The 23,700-nt window shown below is 39.9% G+C and overlaps 1 protein-coding gene across 4 annotated transcripts in view; it reads left to right on the top strand.

Moving 5' to 3' along the window:
• The window catches only part of CD99L2 (CD99 molecule like 2), a 105,066-nt gene that overhangs the window by 47,982 nt on the left and 33,384 nt on the right, over positions 1 to 23,700 (top strand). For 3 of the 4 annotated variants that reach the window (XM_036840317.1, XM_036840318.1, XM_036840316.1), the window contains 3 exons: positions 3,898 to 3,957; positions 13,607 to 13,675; positions 14,737 to 14,811. In XM_036840317.1, coding sequence (XP_036696212.1) covers positions 3,898 to 3,957; positions 13,607 to 13,675; positions 14,737 to 14,811 — 204 coding nt within the window. The remainder of the gene's footprint in view (positions 1 to 3,897; positions 3,958 to 13,606; positions 13,676 to 14,736; positions 14,812 to 23,700) is intronic. The other variant, XM_036840319.1, reaches the window with a different exon arrangement.

Genomic DNA, 23,700 nt, shown 5'->3' with positions numbered 1-23,700 from the left:
AAATATCATGTTAGCTGTAGGTTTTTTGTAGATATTCATTATCAAGTTGAGGAAATTGCCTTCTAGTCCTAGTTTACTGAGAGTATCCCATTCTTTTAAACAGCTACAGAACATTTCATTGTATTGAAGAACCATGTTTGCCATATTTAATTCAACTATTCTTCTTTGAACACTTGGTCTGTTTCCATTTCTTTTTGCTGTTGTAAGCAGTACTGCTATGAACATCCTGTACATAACTCTTTGGGCACATGTATAAGTATTTTTCTGTAACACGTACCTGGAAGTACAATTATTGGATTAAGAAATATGCATATTTAAATTATTTTAATTCTTTAAATGTTTAAACATTTACAGACCTGCAGGAAACTTGCAAGTACAGTACACGGAACTTTTTTCCCCCCAATAATTTAAGAATATGTTACCATGCCCTATCATCTCTTCTCCCACAGCATACTTTCGAGTCCATTTCCTACAAACATCCTTTTGTATATCATCAATGTAACCATCTGAATCAGAAAATTAACATTGATCCATTAATACTACCTAATCCTAAGACTTCATTCAAGTTTCACCAGTTGTTCCAGTAATATCTAATACAAGGAATTCCCATTTACTATTCACCTAGATTTCCCAGTTTTACCACATTTGCTCTGGTGTGTATATGTATCTCCAAATACTTTTCTTCTGAACAATTTCAGAATCAGTCCCAAACATGATGCCCATTACCTCTTGATACTTCAGTGTGCATTTCTTAAAAACAAGGACACCCTCCTCCACAACCAGAGTACGTCCATCAAGATCAGGAAATTGACAGTGATCCAGTATTACCATGTAGTCCACAGACCTCATTCAGATTTCACTGATTGTCCCAGTGATGATCTTTATAGGTTCAGGATCCAATCCAGGAACACCTGTTGGATTTAGCTGTCATGATTTCCCTGATCTCAGGGACTGCGGTCTCTAAGTGCTTATTCAATGCTGAAAGCTGTTGCCTCGTGTTTTGTCTATTTTATGGTCGTTTATGATGGGAAAGCTAATCTGATACCAATTATTTCATCATAGCAAGAAGCAGAAGTCTACTTTAGAATTTTAGAAGCTAGGTTATTAAGTGTAAGACTTTTATTTTATTGGTGGATTATATGCTTTATTCCCATAAAATATTGCTCTTTTCCTGTTTAGAGGTTTAGGTCTTAAATTTTATCTTTGTCTTATATTAATATTGTTTCCTTCCTGTTAGCATTTGCCTGATATATTTCTCTATTTTATATACATATATATATGTTTATATATATGCTTATATATATGTTTATATATATATGTTTTGTTTTAGGTGTATATTTTGTCAACAGCATATAGTAATTTTTTATCGCATTTATCTTTTTTTAAAAAATTTATTTGGCCGCGTTGGGTCTTCTTTGCTGCGCGCGGGCTTCCTCTAGTTGTGGCGAGCAGGTGCTACTCTTCATTGTGGTGTGCAGGCTACTCTTCATTGCGGTGCACAGGCTTCTCATTGCGGTGGCTTCTCTTGTTGCAGAGCATGGACTCTAGGCGCACGGGCTTCAGTAGTTGTGGCACACAGGCTCGGTAGTTGTGGCGCACAGGCTTAGTTGCTCCGTGGCATGTGGGCTCTTCCTGGACCAGGGCTTGAACCCGTGTCCCCTGCATTGGCAGGCAGATTCTTAACTGCTGTGCCACCAGGGAAGTCCCCATTTATCTTTTGATAGGAGATTTACTCTATTTACACTCACTTTTTACTGATATGAGTGTACATATTATGTTAAAGTCCATGTTTTCTATTTAACATGTTTTTGTTTCTTTTTTCTGTTTGGTGACTTTTGTTGAATTGAATTTTAGTTGTTGGTGTTGACCTTTCTTTTTTTTTCTTGGATAAGTTAGAGGTTATATATCATATAACTCTTTTAGTGATTACCCCTTTTTTTTGCTATAGAAAATGTATTTTTAAAAATAAACTTTTTAAGAACAGTTTTAGATTTACAATGCAAAGCTAGTACAAAGAGTTCTAATGTGCTCTACGGCCAGTTTCCCTCATTATTAACATTTTATATTAGCATGGTACGTTTGTCACAATTAATGAACCAACATTGATACACTATTATTAACTAAAGTCCATACTCTATTCATACTTCCTTAGTTTTTACTTAAAGTACTTTTTTTATTCTAGGATCCAATCAGGGGTACCACATGACTCTCCATCATTACATCTCCTTAGGCTCTTCAGGCTATGCCAGTTTCTCAGACTTTGTTTTTGACAACCTGACAGTTTTGGGGAGTATTAGTCAGGTATTTTGTAGGATGCCCCTCAATTGGAATTTCTCTGATGTTTTCCTTATGATTATACTGGGGTTATAGAGTTACACTTCCTTGAGAGGAAGACCACACAGGTATAGTGCCCTTGTCATCACATCATATCAAGGGAATATAGTATCAATATGACTCATCACTGTTAAAGTTAACCTTGATTGCCTGGCTGATGTAGCGTTTGTCAGGTTTCTCCACTGTAAAGTTACTATCTCTTCCCCCCACCTTCTCATACTGTAATCTTGGAAGGAAGTCAACACTTACGGAGAGGAGAAATATCTATATAAATTAATTTGAATTCTTCTATTCCCTCCTTTTTATGTTTTTGTTGAATTATTTATATCAGCCTGGACTCATGGAAATTTATTTTATACTTAGGGTCATAATCCAATACCACTTTATTTTGCTGCTTAAAATTGTTCCAGCTTTAGCCATTGAGAACTCTTTCAGTCGGCCCTGTGGTCCTTTGACATATACCAACCAATATCAATATATTTTAAAGTACTTCTAGCACTGTAAGATGCTCCAAACTCATCTAGATATTTCCTGCCCCAATTCTAGAATCAGCCATATCTCCAAGGAGCTCTGGTTCCATTTACTGGAGAATGGTATTTAGAAACCAGGATCTGGGTGCTCGGTGTGTTCATTGCTACTGGGGTGTTGTTGCTTCTAGGTCTTTTCACCTGACAGAGCAAGGGAATATATATCTGCATACTAACCCATGTATATATGCATGTTTATGAATATTTCTGTATGTAACCATCTGTATATATATTAAGCTAAATGTGGTTCATACTGAGGTCTCCAACTCCGATCCACTATCACATAGATCATTCTAGCCTTCTCTTCTTATCTGTAACCTCCCTCTCCAACAGTGAGAAACCTGGCTTTTATAATCCACTGTCCATTTACTTATTTGTTCAACTTCAGTATACATGCATAGTGGTTTGCTTGAGAGTTAATGTATATACCCCCGTGGGAAACTACATGCCCATCTAGAGGGAATGAAAGCTGTCAAGTTCAATAGCAGTCAGGGTTGGGCAGATGGGTCCACTTCGGAGGACAAATTCTCTTGTGAAAAACTCTTCCCCAGCGCCTTTTTAGTTACGTGTAATCAGTCAGAGATACTAGTCTAGGTGTAGTTGCTGGGATCAGGGGGGAAGGTGCCCTGGGTTGCCAAAATGCAGAGCAGCCTTTGTGTGAGAGACGGGATGGGGTGGAAGAACTTGTCCATTATCAGTGGAGTTTTTGGGCTCTGATACTCCCTGTTGCAAAAGTCATACTATAAAGTTTTTTTTAGTAAGATTGTACTTCATGTTTCATACAGTTGAGCCTTCAGCCTTCAAGTAGACTGAAGACTGTTTTGTTGTTGTTATTGTTTTGGTAGCAATAGGTTACTTGTCAAAGGATATCAATTCAATATATCTTTGGGTGGTTTCAACTGATTTCCTTTTGTGGCATTATCTTCATGACACTGTCTAAAGGGAAGTGACCATTACAAGAGTATTTCAGTATTATTTTGTGTCTTGCAAAGGCAGTTACATTTAAAAATCTTTTTTTTTTTTTTTTAATTTTTAGGATCTGGGGACGTTGGTTTCAGTCTGGAGGATGCATTGGAAGAAACTTCCTCAGTAAAGCGTGAGTAGTAAATCAAACTATTAAAAGCAAATAATAATGCTTAATAGGCTTTACCCATTCAGAATACACATTCAGGGAAAACAATAGGTGGCCTGTATTTCACTTGATCAGATATAACATGGTTATCATAAATTGCATTATTTAAAGAAAATCTGAATATTTAAAATCCTTTGTTTCCTTTGTGGAGAATACCAAAAATGTGCAATAACTGATACAGGATTTTCTCTGGCTCAAGTCATAGCCTTTACTGGTGTGACACCTCAGCAGTGGCCTCCAAGGACTATCTTTTTCTAGCTCAGAAAAAGATACTTGGAAATGGATAAAGGATTTGTTTCTCCTTTTAGATATTTTTATAACAGGTATTCTTAGAATGGTATCTACAGGTAATCTCTCAAATGCTAAGCTTTGTCATCAGTTTCTCTTTACATTTTTTTTTTGAGAAAAAAATTTAAACCATTCTTTTAAAAAATGCATGAATGCTTAGAAAGTAAAGTTGATATTTCCATTGATCCCTCCCCATCCTACAACACCCACTCCCATCCCAAGAGGGAGCTTCCTAAGTCAGTTTGAGATATGCTGGTCCCAACTAGTTTTCTCTGCTGTTGTGAACATCTGTACTCATAGATTATTCAGTGATTTTGTTTTACATAACATGTGTAGGGCTTTTTTTCATTTCAGTTATATGTATTTCACAACTTTTAAAAAAACTGAATATGTATTGAAGACCTGAGTGAATATAGCTATCTATGTTAGTTTCCTTTCTTAGAGGCAGCTGTAACAAAGTACTACAGACTGGGTGGCTTAAAACCACAGAAATTTATTCACTCACAGTTCTTGAGGCCAGAAGTCCAAAATCAAGGTGTCGGTAGGACCATACGCCTACTTGAAGGCTCTAGGGGAAGAATGCTTCCTTGCCTAGCCTAGCTTCTGGCGGCTCCAGGTGCTCCTCGGCTTGCAGTTGCATGGCCCCAGTCTCTGCCCCCGTCTTCACTGGGCCTTCTCCTTGTGTGTGTGTGTCTTCTCCTCTTCAGTCTCTTATAAGGACACTTTCTGTTGGTTTTAGAGCCCATCTGGATAATCTTGAATGATCTCATCTCAAGATCTTTACTTAATTACATCTGCAAAGACCCTTTTTCCAAATAAGGCCACATTCATAAGTTCTGGAGCTTAGGACTTGGCTATATATTTTGGGGGCCACTATCCAACACACTATATTATCTATATCTATATTTTTATACCTATATCTCATTCACAAACGTATGCTTCATGGAGCTGGCATTCCAGTGGTGTGGCTTTGGCCATGGCCAGCGATGCCACTTCTTACTGGCAGGCACGTGGTTTGTTTCTGTTTTGCACAATTACAAATGGGACTTCAGTGAACATTCTGGTCTATTTCCTTTGTGTCCAAGTATAATGAAACTATCAGGCCAAAGGGTATATGTATTTTATATTTTAATAGATTTTGACAAATTGTTTCCACAATGCATGTGCCATCGTCTACTCCCACTGATACTGTTACAAGAGTACCTTTTTCCCCCAAACCCGTACCATCGCCAGATTTTACCAATCAAAAACATTTTACCAGTATCATGGACAAAAAAATCATATTTTTTTTGCCATTTGCATTTTCCTCTTGGTGAATTGTCTGTTCATATCCTTTCCCCATTTTCCTGCCAGGTTGCTCGTCTTTTTTTTTTTTTTTTTTTTAATGAGTTTGAGAGGTCTCTTTGTATGTTCAAGACTGAGAAAGGCACGGGCTCTGGAGTTAGACTGCCTGTGTCTGAACCCTGCCTCTGCCACTTATTAACTGTTACCTTGGGTGAGTTATCTGACTTCTTTGCACCTCAGTTTCCTCATCTGTTGCATGAGGTTAATAATAATAAATTAATAATAATTGTAAGGGTTAGATAAGATGGCCCCTGTGAAGTGTTCAGCAGAGGACTCGGTACAAGGTGAGTGCTGAGTGTCAGCCATTATTATTGTTCTTTAACTGATTTCATTGGAAGGACTTACTGTGGCTGGGTCTCTGGTGTAAGAGTCAGGCATACATGAGGAATGCTCACCTGCTTAGACTGATCAACAAATTCAACATAATTCCCGTCAAACTTCCAGATAGAATTTTTGCAGACAAGCTGATCCTAAAATACATATGGAAATTCATGGAACCCAGAATAGTCAAAACAATCTTGAAAGAGAAGAAAAAGTTGGAGGACTCGCACTTCTAAATTTCAGAACTTACTACAAACCTGCAGTAATCAAGATAGTGTGGTACTTACCATAAAGATAGACATAGAGCTCAATGGAATCGAATTGAGAGTCTAGAAATGAACCATTACATCTATGGCCAGTTGACTTTTGACCAAGATGCCAAGACTATTCAATGGGGAAAGAATGGTGTCTTCAATAAATGGTGCTGAGACAATTGGATATCCACATGCAAAAAATGAATTTGGATCCCTGCCTTATACATTATACAAAAATTAACTCAAAATGGATCATATACCTAAAAATGAACTTCTGAGAGCTTTATAGTTTTGTGTGTGGTGTGAGGTGAGAGCCTTGAGCATTCTCAGGTCTTTCCTGAGCATGTCCACAGTCCTATACATGCAGGTGGCCTTTTAGATTCCCAGGAAAATAAATATACTTAATTTGTTAGCAGTGATGGTTTTAATGGAATTGTTTAACATTTCCAAAACCAAACATGACCAAACAACAAAACAAACACAGTTAAGTATAAACAGACCCCTGACTAGTAAATTTGTTAATTTCCTGATGGAGGACTTTTTAATATTTATATCCCTTTGTCAGTTGTGTGCCAGCTCTTCTGATCTTCATCAGCACCCATCAGCCAGTGTGTCTGGGACCTGTAGGACCACCAGCACATGGTGTCTTTGGTTGAATGACATCCTTCAAGACCACATCACTCTGCCATCCTTTTTTTCTATCTGGGCTTGCATTTCATGCAACTGAGGTTTCAAAGAGATAGGCCCATCCATCTGTCCTTGGCTCGGTTGTTTCTCTGGTTGGAGAACATTCTACTTTGTACATTGTACATTTCTTGTTGAAAAAGCCCCTGACACCTTGGTCAGGATATTTGTACATGACATTCATTCATCCATTCAACAGTGTTTGTTGAGTGCTTGTTTGTTGCCAGGCACTTCTCCAGTTGCTGGGCATACCATGTGGACTAGGTCATTGCCCTCATGGAGCTGTTCTCTCCAGAAGGACTCAGACAGTACATAAAATCATTTCAGATATCATAGAGTACTCTGGAGCAGATACAGTAGGGTGATGGGGCAGGGAGGGCCCCAAAAGGGGTTGGCTACTTTAGATCAAGCAGTAGAGACCTCTCTGAGGAAAGGTGACATGCAAGAGCAGGGAAAGAGCCTTCAAGGCCAAGGGATCAAGTGTAAGAGCCCTGAGGCAGAAAAGAACTGGGTTGACTCTCAGGCCTGGAAGGTGGCCTGTGTGGCCAGAGTGTGGAGAATGTTGGAGAAAAGGAGAAGTTGGCATGGGCTGGATCATATAGGGTGTTATTGGGCATAGTGACCACTTTATTCTAAGTACAAGGGGAAGCTCCTGCAATATTTTTTTAAAAGCTTTTATTTAGAGATAATTCCCATACCATACAACTCACCTATTTAAAATGTACAGTTCAGTGGCTTTTAGTATATTCACACGGTTGTGCAACCATCACTATAGCCAATTTTAGAACATTTCTATCACCTTAAAAGAAACATTGTACCCTTCACTTATTACCCTCTGATCCCCTGATTCTTCACCTCCCCGCCCCAGCCCCTGGCAACCACTGATCTCCTTTCTGTCTCTCTGGATTTCCCTGTTCTGGGACATGTCAGTGGAGTCATATAATATGTGGACTTACTTTTGGCTGCCTTCACTTAGCATAACGCTTTCAAGGTTCACCATGTTGCTTTCAGAATTTTGCCCCTCCCTCTCCCCTGCCTTCACTCCCCGCTTCCCTCCATCTCTCCCGTCATCTCTCCCTTTTTCTCTCTGTGAGCAATCATCTCACAGGGGGAACCCACTTCTGCTTTTGCCGAATCAAGCTTCTTATGAGTGCCCCGATTTTCTCCGAATGCCGTGGCACTGTCGTTAAGCCACACCCAGGGGTGCGGCACACCTTGCAAAGAGGCGCTCCGGGCAGGGGTGCAGTGTTGCTGGCAGCATTTGCTGAGCATCAGAGAATCCTTTCTAAGTTTGTCGTTTTGAGCAAGGCTTCACAGAAACAGATGTCTTTATTTTAGCAGCTCTTTGCTTTGATGACGGTGACCTACTATTCTAATTCCTTGATAAGTAGCTAGACTTTGCTCATCTCAATTATGGATGATAATAAATCCCATTCAAAGGCTCACAACAAGAAAATCTGTAGTTAATGGTATATTAAAAGTGCACAAATCCAAGGTCATGCTCTGTATCACTGCAGGCTCAGGCTCTGGCAGAGCATCGGGTTCCCTAGACATGTAAGGAGCACTCTCTTGAACTGGCACCTGCAGATCTTCCGAGAAACCAGGCTCCTCAGAAGCTGTGAGTAGTAGGGCAGAGCTCCACAAAGCTATCGTGATCAGGACAGTGTGGCACAGCATAAGGACAGAACAGAAGTCAGAGTCCCCCAAGTAAACCCTTCACATCTACGTTCAGTTGATTTTGTTTTTTTAAGCTGGAAAAAGAAATATTTTTACACAAGCACTGCATGAAGCATACGGATTTTAAGCTAATATCATATAAGTGGCAATTGCTTGTCTGAAAGTTGCACAAATAATGGTTTCAGTAATGTCATTTCTCTTTCCTAAGTATACGTATCACCATAATATAAGGTATACATAAGGAGCCTCATTTAGACAGGTAAGCTGTACTTCTTCGTATTATAGGTGCAAAGTCAAATGGAAATTATAGATATAAAACTATCTCTAAACTGATGATCTAGATTTTAAAAAATACATAATGACAACAGATTATCACTTGTGGTTCCCTTACCGTAAAAATCCATCCACTGGTGTGGCCTCCACATTGAAGTAGGCATTCGTGTACCCAAAGCCTTCGCAAAGAGTGAAGGAAGTATGATCATTTTAAGAGAAAGACTTTCCATATTCTCAACTTCCCTATATACTTTTACTAAAACTGAATTGTGGTAGAATGCACATGCAGTTGTGATGATGTTCTCCTTTCCCACCCTTCCCTCTTTGTAAATAATCTACTGAAGTAAAATTTACGTAACATAAAATTAACCATTTTAAAGTGAACAATTCAGTAGCATTTTAAGACATTTCACCGTGGTGCAACCACCACCTCTATCCAGTCCTAAAACATTTCCATTACTCCAGAGTAAGAACCCTTACCCATTAAGCAGTTTCTCCTCATTTCTACCTCCCCCTAGCCCCAGACAATCATCAGTCTACTTTCTGTATCAGTTGACTGGTCTCTCCAAGATATTTCATATAAATAGTATCATATAATGTGGGACCTTTTGTCTTTTCTCACATAGCATAATGTTTTGGAGGTTCATCCACCTTATAGCATGTATCAGTGTTTCATTCCTTTTTATGTCTGAGTAATATTCCATTGTGTGGATAGACCACAGTTTTATCTATTCATCAGTTGATGGACATTTGACTGTTTCCATCTTTTGGCTATTATGAAGAATGCTGCTATGAACATGCATGTACATGTTTTTGTTTGCATGTACATGTTCTTGTTTGAATACCTGCTTTTAATTCTTTAGGGTATATACCCTGGGAGTGGAATCACAAGGTCATATGGTCATTCTGTGTTTAACTTGTGGAGGAACTGCCAAACTTTTTTCCACAGTCGCTGTACCATTTTACATTCCTACCAGCAGTGTATGAGGATTCCAATTTTTCCACATCCTCACCAGCTTATTTTCCTTTTTCCCCCCAGACTTTTGTACCCTTTGACTGACACCTCCTCCATTTCCCTCTCCCCCAAGCCCCTGGTGACCACCATTCTACTCTCTATGAATCTGACTATTTTAGATTCCTCATAAAAGTAGAGTCATGTAGTATTTGTTCTTTTGTGTCTGGCTTACTTCATTCAGCATGATGTCCTCCAAGTCCATCCATGTTGTCCCAAAAGGGCAGGATTTTCTTATTTTTTAAGGATGAATAATATTCCATTGCATGTATATGCCACGTTTTCATTATCCAGTCATCCATCAATGGACACTTTAGTTGTTTCCATATTGTGGCTATTGAGATTAATGCTACAGTGAACTTGGACATGTTGATACCTCTTTGAGATCCTGATTTCATTTCTTTTGGATATATACCCAAAAGTAGGATTGCTGGATCAAATGATAGTTTTGGTTTTTTTTTGATAGTTTTTTTTAAAAATAAATTTACTTATTTTTTATTTATTTATTTTTGGCTGCATTGGGTCTTCATTGCTGCGCGGGCTTTCTCTAGTTGCAGAGAGCAGGAGCTACTCTTCGTTGTGGTGCGCAGGCTTCTCTTGCAGAGCACGGGCTCTAGGCACGTGTGCTTCAGTAGTTGTGGCTCACGGGCTCCAGTAGTTGTGGCTCATGGGCTCTAGAGCTCAGGCTCAGTAGTTGTGGCGCACAGGCTTAGTTGCTCCATGGCATGTGGGATCTTCCCAGACTAGGGCTCGAACCCGTGTCCCCTGCTTTGGCAGGCAGATTCTTAACCACTGCACCACCAGGGAAGTCCCCAAATGATAGTTCTGTTTTTCATTTTTTTGAGGAACCTCCATACTGTTTTCCATCGTGGGTGTACCATTTTACATTCCCACTGACAGTGTAGGAGGGGCTCCTTTTTTTCCACAACCTCATCAACACATTATCTTTTGTTTTTTTGATAGTAGTCATCCCAACAGGTATGAGATGATGTCTCATTGTGGTTTTGGTTTGCATATCCCTGATGATTAGTGATGCTGAGCATCTTTTCGTGTACCTGATGGCCATTTGTATGTTTTCTTTGGAAAAATGTCTAAGTCCTTTGCCCATTTTTTAAAATTGAAGTATAGTAGTTGATGTACAATATTATGTAAGTTACAGGTGTACAGTTTAGTGCTTCACAATTTTTAAAGGTTATACTCCATTTATAGTTATTATAGAATATTGGCTGTATTCCCTGTGTTGTACAATATATCCTTGTGGCACATTTTATATATAATAGTTTGCACCTCTTAGTCCCCTACCCCTATCTTGCCCCTCCCCCCTTCCTTCTCCCCACTGGTAACTACTCGTTTATTTTCTATATCTGTGAGTCTGTTTCTTTTTTAAGTATTCACTAGTTTGTTTTATTTTTTAGATTCCACATATAAGTGCTATGATACAGTATTTGTCTTTCAGTTAGCATAATACCCTCCAAGTCTTTCCATGTTGTTGTGCTATGATACAGTATTTGTCTTTCAGTTAGCATAATACCCTCCAAGTCTTTCCATGTTGTTGCAGATGGCAAAACTTCATTCTTTTTTATGGCTGAGTAGTATTCCATTGTGAGTGTGTGTGTATGTATGTGTGTGTGTGTATATACACATCACTTCTTTTTCCATTCATCTGTTGATGGACACTTAGTTTGCTTGCATATCTTGGCAATTGTAAATAATACTGCTGTGAACATTGTGGTGCATGTATCTTTTTGAATTAGTGTTTTGGGGGGTTTTTTGGATATATACCCAGGAGTGCAATTGTTGGGCCATATGGAATATGGAAGTTCTATTTTTAGTTTTTTAAGAAACCTCCATACTGTTTTCCACAGTGGCTGGACCAATTTACATCCCTACCAACAGTGTAGGAGGATTCCCTTTTCTCCACATTGTTGCCACCATTTTTTGTGTGTGGTCTTTTTGATGATAGCCATTCTGACAGGTGTGAGGTAATATCTCATTGTGGTTTTGATTGGCATTTCCCTGATGATAAGTGATGTTGAGCCTCTTTTCATGTGTCTGTTGGCCATCTGCATTTCCTCTTTGGAAAAATGTCTATTCAGTTCTTCCCATTTTTTAATCGGGTTGTTTGTTTTTTTGATGTTGAGTTGTATGAGCTGTTTGTATGTGTTGGATGTTAATGCCTTATTGATCAGTCATTTGCAAATATTTTCTCCCATTCAGTAGGTTGTCTTTTCGTTTTGTCAGTGGTTTCCTTTGCTGTGACAGAAATTTTAATATGTTGTGTTTTTATTTTCATTCATCTCAGTTTATTTTATGATTTCCCTTGTGATTTCTTCTTTGAGCCATTGGTTATTAGGAGTGTGTTGTGTAATTGCCATATAGCTGGAAATTTTTCAAATGCCCTTCTGTTAATGATTTCTATTTCCATTCCATGGTGGTTGGAGAACACAATTTGTATGATTTCAGACTTTTAAAATATATTGAGATATGTTTTGTAGCCTAGCATGTGGTCTTTCTTGGAGAATGTTCCATGTGTAATTGAGTAGAATGTGTTTCCTATTTTGAGGGCATGCGTTCTATAGATGTCTGGTAGATCTAGTTGGTTTATAGTGTCGTTCAAATCTTGTATTTCCCTTTTGTTCTATTTATGATTGAAAGGATTGTATTGAGATCTCCAACTATTGTTGAATTGTCTATCCTTCCCTTCAGTTTTGTTACGTTTTGCTTCATATATTTTGGGGGTTCTGTTGTTAGGTGCTCATGTTTAAAATTTTATATCTTACTGCTGGGTTTATCCTTTTATTATTATAAAATGTCACTCTTTGACTCCTATGACAATTTTTGTCTTAAAGACTATTTTATCTGATAATAGTGTGGCTCCCCCAGCTCTCTTATGGTTGCTATTTGCATAGTATACCTTTATCCATCCTTTTACTTTCAACCAATTTCTATTTTTGCTGTTTTTTTCTGAGTAGTTGATTAATTATTGAATGGTTGCTGTGCATAAAGCCAAACCTGTTTCATCTCTGCCTCTCCCATTACTTAAATTTCATTTCCCTCTTCTACCTCTAATTGTAGGAACAGTTACAGCATAGTCTTTTTTGGGGGGGGCTTCATTATTTTTATTTTTATTTTTTTAACAACATAGTCTTGATGTTTAAGGAAAGAAACTATTGGAAAACTCATGGCATGCTACGTAATTGATGTGCAAGAAGTCCACAATTTTAAAGGAATATGGTTGAGCTGAAAGACCTAGTATTAACAGCAGTAACCACACTTATATAAAATATTTTGTTGGTGTTGTAACCACTTTCAGTTTATGAGACACTCCCATACTCTACTGGGAACATAACGTCACCTCATCCCTGGGCAGTATTATCTGTGATTACGGTGCCAGGTTGAGAGTGGTGACAACCAAGGCTTGGAGCTCTCAGGGGTTGTGCTCAAGCTCTGGAGCCCCCTGAAGCATGTGGTCATCTCCTGTCGATCTGGGCTCAAGTCCCAGCTCCACTAATCACCAGATCAAATGTGGGATGTCCACCTCACCACCCATCCTGTGAAGAAAAGCAAGCAGAACTCGTCTCATGTAAACCTTCTTACATCTCTTTGTCATCCTCAAGGTGATTCTTCAGAGGCATTAGAGAGGCCTTAAGGACCAGGACAGGAGTGCTGTACTCATGCTGTGACTTCCCTGAGCCGTGCAGTGGCTGCTGTGTGTTGTTACTAATGGTGCTCCCCTTGCTGTCCCCCTTCCTCCTTTTAGAGAGATGGGACCATGTCACCACCACAACCAGGAGACCGGGAGCGACCAGAGCTCCAGCAAAGCCTGCAGGTAACACGGCTGTTCGGAGGAGGGCACTAAGGAGGGACCCCATGGAGCTCCCTCTGGGGTAGTATCCAGTTGAACTACCCATAATTTTAAGTCCTGTGTGTGCAATGCCAACCAAGACCTTCATCTGAACACTGGGTTTAACTTAATAGAGTATGACCAGTCACTATGACTTCTGTGTGTTTTATGAAAAGTCCTGCTTGGGAGAATTTCAAGAGAAAAATGCATTTGGACTTTCTCCCCTTTTCAACCATTTTACACTCTAAAATCAGGGAAGATATACTTGTTTAGGTTTTATGAAACCCATCAAACATTTTCTTTAGGCAGATGGAGCATTTTGAAATGGCATTTGCTTTACAGTGTCATCTTTCACTGAAGGATTTTGGAACTTGTTGCTTCTTTGTGACTCTTTCCTGGAGCTGTTTTAACTTTTCTCCAGATGGGCCATTTTACTATTCAGATATCTTCACTGATATAAAGAGAAACGTAGCCTCGGGGTGGGGAGCGCAGACATTGCTTCCATCTGGCAACTTGTTACTAGTACTTAAGGAGCATGCTACCATGTTCCTTGAAGTGGATAGCTACCTTTCTTCTGAAGAGACAGTCATGACCCAAAAGAGTGAGTGCTGCTTTACAGTTTGCCCTCACGTCTTCACATCTGCACCCTCAAAGAGGTGCATTGTGACCACGTAGCCTCCCTCTTGATTGTCCAGTTTCTGACTCTATGCAGCTGGTTTTGAATCTTGGGTTAATACCTATAATCAGTGAGTTTACTGTTAAAATGGTCTGACTGCTGGCCTAAGCAAAGCATGTGTGGGAATATAAAGTAGTGGAAAATTGGTAATATATTGCAAAGGCAGAAAGCAGTAACTTGCTCCATCCTGTTGGTATTTTCATTATCAGTGTCTGTAGAAGGAGTCAGACCCCAATTTAAGTTTCTTTGTCTTAACTCATTGATTTCGCTGATCAGCAGAGCCCATGAATGTTGACTTGTTTTTTTGGAATCTTGTACCCAGTTGTTAATCAGTTGGCTGTTTTTTTTTATGTTTTGGGGCTCACTGAAGGTAGTAAATTTGACTTGGCTGACGCTTTGGATGATCAAGATCATGGCCACAGGAAGCCGAGTGCAGGAGGAGGAGGTAAGTCATAGCTGGTTGAAGGCACAGGCCAGTGCTGTAGCTCCCTGGTCAGGGTGTAACTCATTAACTACAACAGCCCACAGAGCCACTCCTGGCCTGGCAGAGCTGGGGGCACTTCAAGGCCCAGGAGAACCCTACAACAGTGGTTCTCAAACGTTTTGGTCTCAGGACTCCTCAAATTATGGAGGATCTCTATTGAGATGTTGGTCACGTCTATCAATATTTATCATCTTTGAACTTAAAACTGAAAATTTTTTTTTAATATTTTTATTAATTTTAAATGAACGATAATACAGCCATATCTGTTAACATAAATAGCATATTTTTATGGTAAATGACTATGCTTTGCAAGACAAAAACAGAATTTAGTGGGAAGATTTTTTTTGTATATTTTTGAAAATTTCTGTGATCTCTGTCCTAGTGGAAGAGCTGGACTCTCACATCTGCTTCTAGATTCAATTGTTGTGATATATTGTTATGGTTGAAGTATATGAAGGAAATCTGGCTTCCTATAAATATGCAGCTGGAAAAAGGAGGAATATTTCAATCTACTTTTCATGTAATTGTGGGCAATCTTCTTTGATACGAGACAAAAATTCAGCCATTGGTTGTTTCTTACAGGTTAAGGGCAGTGTGGAGTATGAAACCGTATTAACGAATCTTCCATCCTTGACCCCAGTGAACCCGCCTCTCTTATCCTTTGAGTGGATCTTTTACTGGTCGTGGTTTGGGAGCATCGTGCACTGGTCCCTGGGAAAATGTCGGTGCCCTGCCTTATGCAGACCTTCCCTCTGTTGACGCATTTCATTCTACATCAGAACATGACATTTGTTACTATCACCACCCATCTCATTGGAAAAAGTCTTTAAATATCGGGAAGCTGTCAAGCTCACAGTAGTAGTTTTTCAAAATTCTTAATGTTGCTTGAAATCTTAAATTTTACCATTGGCAAAAAATACTGTTAGTTGTTTCCCTTGAAGTGATAGGCTCACTTCATTCATTTTCAGGAAAATGTCTGTCAGATCTTCAAGTCAGTATAACCGTAGTCGTACTACTGAATCTTCAAGGAAGAATCTTGTATGAGAGAAGTGGCTAGCACTGCTTAGAACTGATACAGTCGCGCAAATGCTTTTCCTGTGTCAACCTCTGTATTTTGAGGTGGCACAGAAATGCTTTAAACATACTTGCTGTTTTATCAGAATATTAAAAGGGCACACTTTCATAAAAGTAATAGTTTTTCTGCTCATATTCGTTTTCCAGTGCTGCCTAACATATTACCACAAACTTGCTGGTTTAAAACAATTTTCAATTATTGGGTTGGCCAAAAAGTTCGTTGGGGGTTTTTGGTTTTTTTTTTTTTTTTGCCAATCCTATATTTTCTTTTTTTTTTTTTTTTTTAGCATCTTTATTGGAGTATAATTGCTTTACAATGTTGTGTTACTTTCTGCTTTATAACAAAGTGAATCAGGTATACGTATACATATATCCCCATATCCCCTCCCTCTTGTGTCTCCCTCCCACCCTCCCTATCCCACCCCTCTAGGTGGTCACAAAGCACCGAGCTGATCTCCCTGTGCTATGCGGCTGCTTCCCACTAGCTATCTATTTTACATTTGGGAATGTATATATGTCCATGACACTCTCTCACTTCGTCCCAGCTTACCCTTCCCCCTCCCCGTGTCCTCAAGTCCACTCTCTACGTCTGCGTCTTTATTCCTGTCCTGCCCCTAGGTTCTTCAGAACCTTTTTTTTTAAGATTCCATATATATGTGTTAGCATATGGTATTTGTTTTTCTCTTTCTGACTTGCTTCACCCTGTATGATAGACTCTAGTTCCATCCACCTCACTATAAAAAACTCAATTTCGTTTCTTTTTATGTCTGAGTAATATTCCATTGTATATATGTGCCACATCTTCTTTATCCATTCATTGTCGATGGACACTTAGGTTGGTTCCGTGTCCTGGCCATTGTAAATAGTGCTGCAATGAACGTTGGGATACACGTCTCTTTTTGAATTACAGTTTTCTCAGGGTATATGCCCAGTAGTGGGATTGCTGGGTCATATGGTAGTTCTATTTTCTGTTTTTTAAGGAACCTCCATACTGTTCTCCATAGTGGCTGTATCAGTTTACATTCCCACCAACAGTGGAAGAGTCCAACCCTATATTTTCTAAGTTTCTCTGTGCTGCTGAAGTCCAGATGTTTAACTGTCAAACCTTTTTTGACAAAATGACCTTGATTCTCAACTTTCCCTTTGCCTACTTTTATTTTTTATTTTTTGTACTTTATTTATTTTTATTTATTTACTTTTGGCTGTGTTGGGTCTTCGTTGCTGCGCGCGGGCTTTCTCTAGTTCTGGTGAGCGGGGGCTACTCTTCATGGCGGTGTGCGGGCTTCTCACTGCGGTGGCTTCTCTTGTTGCGGAGCACAGGCTCTAGGCACGCGGGCTTCAGTAGTTTTGGCACATGGGCGCAGTAGTTGTGGCTCACGGGCTCTAGAGCGCAGGCTCAGTAGTTGTGGCACACGGGCTTAGTTGCTCTGCAGCATGTGGGATCTTCCCGGACCAGGGCTCGAACCCCTGTCCCCTGCATTGGCAGGTGGATTCTTAACCACTGCGCCACCAGGGAAGTCCCCTTTGCCTACTTTTAAGAAATTTATTTTTAGATAATTACAGATTTACATGTAGTTGTAGGAAATACTACAGAAAGAGCCGTTATTCCCTTCACCTAGTTTTCCCCAGTGGTAACATGTTGCAAATTGTACTATAATATCACAAACATTTTTTTTGTTTGTTTTTTAAAAAAACTCATATGTATTTTTAAAAATTTGGTTTTTATTGAGGCAACATTGGCTTATAACATTATATAAGTTTCATGTGTACAACCTTATATTTCTACTTCTGTATACACTACAGGGTGCTCACCACCAAAAATTTAGTTTCCTCCATCACCATATAGTTGATCCCCTTTACCCATTTCACACACACCCCCCCCCGCTCTGGTAATGACTATTCTGTTCTCTGTATCTGTGTGTTTGTTTTTGTTTGTCACAACCATTTTATTCAGATTTCCCAGTTTTTACTTGTACTCACTTCTGTGTGCGTGTGTGCTTAGTTGTTTGCAGTTTTATCACATGTGCAGGTTTGTGTATTTGCCATGATAGTCAGGCACAGAACAGTTTCATCATTATAACTACTGTTGTTGGATGGACTGTTCTCTATATGTCACTTAGATCCTGATGGTTGGTTGTGTTTACTGGTTCTTCTACATCCTTGATGATTTTTTGTCTAGTTGTTCTGTCAATTGCTGTGAGTAGGGTGTTGAATTCCCCAACTGTAGTTGTGGATTTGTATCTCCTCTTAGCTCTCTGTTTCTGCTTCATGTATTTTGAGTCTGATTTTTTGGTGCATACAAATTTAGGATCATTATGTCTTCCTGATAGGTTTATCCTCTTATCATTATGTCCCTTTCTTTTTCTCTAGCACTTTCCTTGTTCTAAAGTTTCCCTTATCCACTATTAATATAGCCACTCCTGCTTATTCTTTTTTTTTTATTAATGTTCACATGCACATTTAGACACCAGGACTGGAGAAGCTGTGGTTTCTTAAGGCTAAGTGGCATATCAGTAAACTTTCCTTATTTGTTTTCATTGAACCTCGTTGGACTTTCTTACCCTTTGAATGAATCTTTTGCCCATTCATGATTTTGTAACGTCCTACATACGTTATCTGGAAAACATTAGTGTCCTGAGTTGTGTTGAGCTTTTAAATGATGACACCTTTCCTTATGCAATATTCAAAAGTCATGTTTGTTAATATCACCAGTGATCTGATAGGAAAAATCTTTATTGGGAAGCTGACAGGCTCATGGTGCCAGTTACACATTTTCCAAAGTTGTGTATATTTTTTTGAAAGCTAAATTTTCTTATTGTCAGCTAATACTGTTGGTTGATTTCCTTGAATTGACAGGCTCATTTAATTCATTTTCAAAAAAATTTTTGGCAAATGTTCAAATATGAATAGACACAGTTTGCTGTAATTTACTCTTTGAAATAAATTTGTTCTCCCATGAGAAAAGCAGCTAATTCAGCTGAAAACTGAAACAATCACACAAGTGACCTTCCTCAAGTCACCTGTGATGCTTTGGTGTGCAACAGAAATGCTTTAACAATCCTTCCCATTTCATAACACAGAATGTTAAAAAGTTGATATACTCAAGGTTGAGCGCTAATGAAATATTTTTGCTACTCCCTCCTATTAATTTTATATTGCCTCATAATCAGTTACCATAAATTATTGAGTTAAAACAATTTCCATTCATTCTCTTATTTCCCTGGGCCAGGAGTTTGGGTTCTATTTAGCTGGGTCCTCTGCTCTGTATCTCCTACGAGGCTGCCATGCAGGTGTCAGCTGGGGCTAGAGTCTCATCTGAGGTTTGAGGTTGTGTTAGTTTCCTGTTGCTGCACTAACGAATTACTGGCAACTTGGTGGCTTAAAAAACACACATTTATTAGCTTATAATTATTGAGGTCAGAAATCCAAAATGGATCACAGTGAGCTAAAATCCATGTGTCCGCAGGGCTGGGTTTTTTTCTGGAGACTACAGAATTAGTAGAGTCTGTAGAGTCTCTTGTTTCCTTGCCTTTTCCAGCTTCTTCAGGATGCCTGTATTCTTTGGCTCATGGCCCTCTCTCTCCATCTTCAGAGCCAGCAGTGTAGGGTAGCATCTTCAGATCTTTCTCTCTCTCACCCCTACTTTTGTCATCACATCTTTACTTTGACTGTGACCCTCCTGCTTCTCTATTTCTCTTTTAAGGACTGTTGTGATTACACCAGACCCACCCAGATAATCCAGGATAGTCTCCCCATCTCAGTGTCCTTGATTTAAAAACATCTGCAAAACCTTTTGCCACATAAGGTAACATATTCACAGGTTCTGGAAATTAGGACATTGACATCTTGGGGGTGACATTTTAATGCTAACACATCTGCCGTCTGGCTCACAAATCTTCATGTCCCTTCCACCTGCAAAATACATTGTCCATTCCAACTTCTTTAAAAGTTTCATCCCATTACATCGTCAACTCAGATTGCAAAATCTCATCGTAATTTCATAAGCAGAAACGTCCCAAACCTCATCATCTAAATTATATGTCAGGCATGGGTGAAGCTTTGGCTATAACACTTCTCCATCTACAAACCTATGAAAGTCAAGAAACAAGTTATCTGCTCCCCAAAATACAGTGGACAGGCATAAAATAATGGTTATAGGCATTCCATTTACAAAAGTGAGAAAACATCAGGCAAAAAGATTTCAAGCTTTAAGTGGAAAAAAAAAAAAAAAAAAGACTTCACCAGTCTCAAGAAATTCCCAAATCCAAGTCCTTTAGGTTCCAGGCCTAGGGATGAGGCACTGTGTTTCACAGCTCTACGTTCTGAGTTTGCAGCTCTGCCCTCAGAATCAGCCTCCTTTTTTCAGGAAGAATAGCACATGTTTGCAGCTGAGTAGTTATATCAGCCTATTTTCTGCCTGTAGAATTTGGGGCGTCTAACAGCCTTCTTACATTTTTTTCTGTTTCTGTCCCTTTTAATTCCAGGCTGGCAGTGTTCCTGCTGTTGTAAAATTCTCAAGAACTCTATGGGTTTCCCATGTATATAGTGGTGATCACCCACTGGGAAAGAGGCTCCTCCACAGATCTTTCTTGGATAATGCCATCTATACTTCTGGCTTCTGCTGAGATGGCAAAGGGGATCCATGAATAATCTTATGTTTAATCTGACCTTTTGACCCTTCCAAGGTACTCGTATAATGTTTTCCAGCCACACCATTGACCTTCTCCCCAGAGCATGCTTTCTTGACAGTGAGTCCCCTAATTTTAGCATTTTGTGGCAATTAGGATAGGTTGAAAATTTTCCAAATCATCAAGTCCTGGTTCCTTTTTGCTCAAGAGTTCTTCCTTCAATCTCTTCCTTTCCTCTTGCATTTTACTATGAGCAGCAAGAAGAAAATAGGTCATACCCCTAACACTTTTCTTGAAAATCTCCTCAGCTAAAACATCCAAGTTCATTGTTTAGAAGTTCTGCTTTCCGCGTAACTACAGGATGCACAATTCAGCCAAGTTTTCTGCCACTACATGGTAAGGATCTTCTTTCGTCTAGCGTCCAATAACATTTTCCTTGGTTCCATCTGAGACCTCACTGGCAAAGCCTTTAACATCCACATTTCTGTCAACAGTCTGTTCGTGATGATTTAGGTGTTCTCTAGTATGATACAGGTCTCCTCTACCATGTTCCTGACCTCCTTCTGAATCTTCACTAGCTGTTACAAGTTGTTAACATCCGTATTTCTACTAAGTCGGCTCAAGGCAGTCAGGCTTCTTCTATCATGCTTCTCAAAATTCTTCCAGCTTTTGTCTATTACTCGATTCCAAAGTTGCTTCCACCGTTTTAGGTATTTATTTAGGTATTTCCTATTGCTGTTGTAATAAATTACAACAATGTGCTGGCTTAAAACAGCACAAACTGATTATCTTATAGTTCTAGAGGTGAGAAATATGACTTGCGTTTCACTGGGCTACAGTGAAGGTACGGGCAGGGCTGTCTTCCTTTTGGGAGCGCTAGCCTGTTTCCTCGCCTTTGCCTGCAGTTTTGCCTTGTTGGATGCCTCCTCCATCTTCAAAGCCAACAGAATAGCAACCTCAGGTTTCTCTCTCACTCTCACCCCTGCTTCCATCTCCTTCCTTGACTCTCCTGCTAGTCTCGTTCTCTTACTAGTATTCCTGTAATCACACTGGGCCTGCCTAGATGATCCAGACCAGTCTCCCCATCTCAAGGTGCTTAGCTTACTCACATCTGCCAAGTCCCTTTTCCCACATAAGGTGACATATTCACAAGTCGGGATTGTTGGTAGAATTCCATTCTGTGCAGCTATAGAACTCATGGCCACTTGCTTCTTCAAGGTCAGCAAAAGAATGAGAGTCTGCTACCTCTAATGTTAGCTCAGGGAAGGCCTACAGCCGTCTTTTCAAGGGCTCACTTGATTATGTCCAAATCACCCAGAATATTCTGCCTTTTGAGTAATTCAGTCATATGGATTGGGCATCTTAATTGTATCTGCAAAATCCCTTCACCTCTGCCATGTCATAACCTGGTCATGGAAGTAACTCAGTCCCTCCCACACTCAGCAGGCTGGAATTATACATGGTGTGTACACCAGGGGGCGGGAGTCTCGGCAGCTATCTTTGAGTTCTGCCTACCGTGTTCATCTAGGACACTAGTGAAACTGGCCTTCTCTTTCAACTGTTATTGTATAGCGAAGGACCTAATGACTTCTCATAGCGTTTGGTGCTCCTTACTTCCTTGGTTCAGGCAAAGGGCCGGGAGGTTTACTCACCATTGCATTTGTAGCACAGTGCAAATGTCAACCCTGTAAAAAGGGCAAAGGACATTTGAGGATGATTATGAAAATAGTTATGACCTGACAGACCCCTGGGGTCCGTGGAACACTCTTTGTGAACTACTGACTGAGAAGATGCCCTTACATATTTATGTGGCATCAGTGTGTTTTCCTTCGAATCTATGGTCTCGTCAATGTTAATGTGCAGTGAACATGTATTTGTGGAGTTGGGGCGAGCAGGAAGATCATTTTATATGTCTTCTGCTGTATTGAGCTATACCTTTACAGTTTCACTTCTCTAGACAGTTGTATAAATTAGTTCAACCTTTTGAGAGGGCAATTTGATAAAATCTTTGAGCAGTTCTACTTCAAAGCATTTTCCGTCTGGGTACAGTTATGCATGCGTGCAGAGGTACATTTGAAATGGTGTTTGCAGCTTTCTTGTGTTTTGTATCGGCCCAAAATTAAAACACCCTTAAATAACACAGTTGAATACATAAATTCTAAACCATTCATAGTCTGCAGCCATTTCAAAGAATAAGATAGATCTCTGGAACTGGCATGAGAAAAGCAAGTTACAGAACAGGATATATGTAATATGAATCAATTTCTATCAAATTTAAGTGTATGTGAACACAGACACACAGACACGCACGCAGAAAGACACGGACATGCAGAGAGACATATGGGCAGAGAGAGACACAGAAAGACATGCACAGAGAGACACACAGAGACACACAGAGAGAGATGCGAACAGAGACACGGACACACACAAAGATGGGGAGAGAGACACAGGGAGAGAAAGACAGGGAGACACAGACAGACATGGAGAGAGACATGAAAGAGAGAGAGACATAGAGAGAGGGGCACACACACACAGAGACATGGAGAGAGAGCGAGACAGATACATACAGATCTGAAAAGATTGAGAGTAGCTACCTGTGGGGATAGATTTGGCTGCCTTTTATATTTTCTTTCTTAGGATTCTACACCATTGGATTCGTTTTTCTACTGAGCATATATTACGTTTATAATAAGCCAGCAGTGTAGCTGGCCCGGGCCCAGGCATCCTGGCTTCACCCCAAGGGCCTCTTCCTCTGTGTGTGTGGCTCTTGGAAGTGTTTGCCCAGGAAGGTGGTGATGACCTGAAGGTGAGTGTAGGGTCAGCTCGTGCACCTGGCCGCAGGGGCGCCGGCCTGCCCCCGAGGCCTGTCACGCTGGTCTGCTGGGCCGTTTCCTAGTCCGTGGAAGATTCGCTCCAGTGATCCAGAAAGCTGAAAAGGGGGCTGGTCTTTAAGAGGTAAGCACAGTGTGATAACAGAAAAATAGTGACCCGGGCCCTCTAGGAAGTGTGTACGTTGTATCTTCATTTAAAAGAGAAAAAGAGCTGTGCTGTTTGCTCTGTAAAGATATTCTCTCTGGAAGATTTTCAGTGTTGTATGAACCATTGGGATCAGGAAGGAATCGGCTTCATTTGTCTGGAAAACGTCCTT

Source organism: Balaenoptera musculus, chromosome X (genome assembly GCF_009873245.2).
Source record: "Balaenoptera musculus isolate JJ_BM4_2016_0621 chromosome X, mBalMus1.pri.v3, whole genome shotgun sequence".
NCBI classification, from domain to species: Eukaryota; Metazoa; Chordata; class Mammalia; order Artiodactyla; family Balaenopteridae; genus Balaenoptera; species Balaenoptera musculus.
The sequence above is the reverse complement of the archived record's forward strand: the minus strand, read 5'-3'. Positions and strand labels throughout refer to the sequence as shown.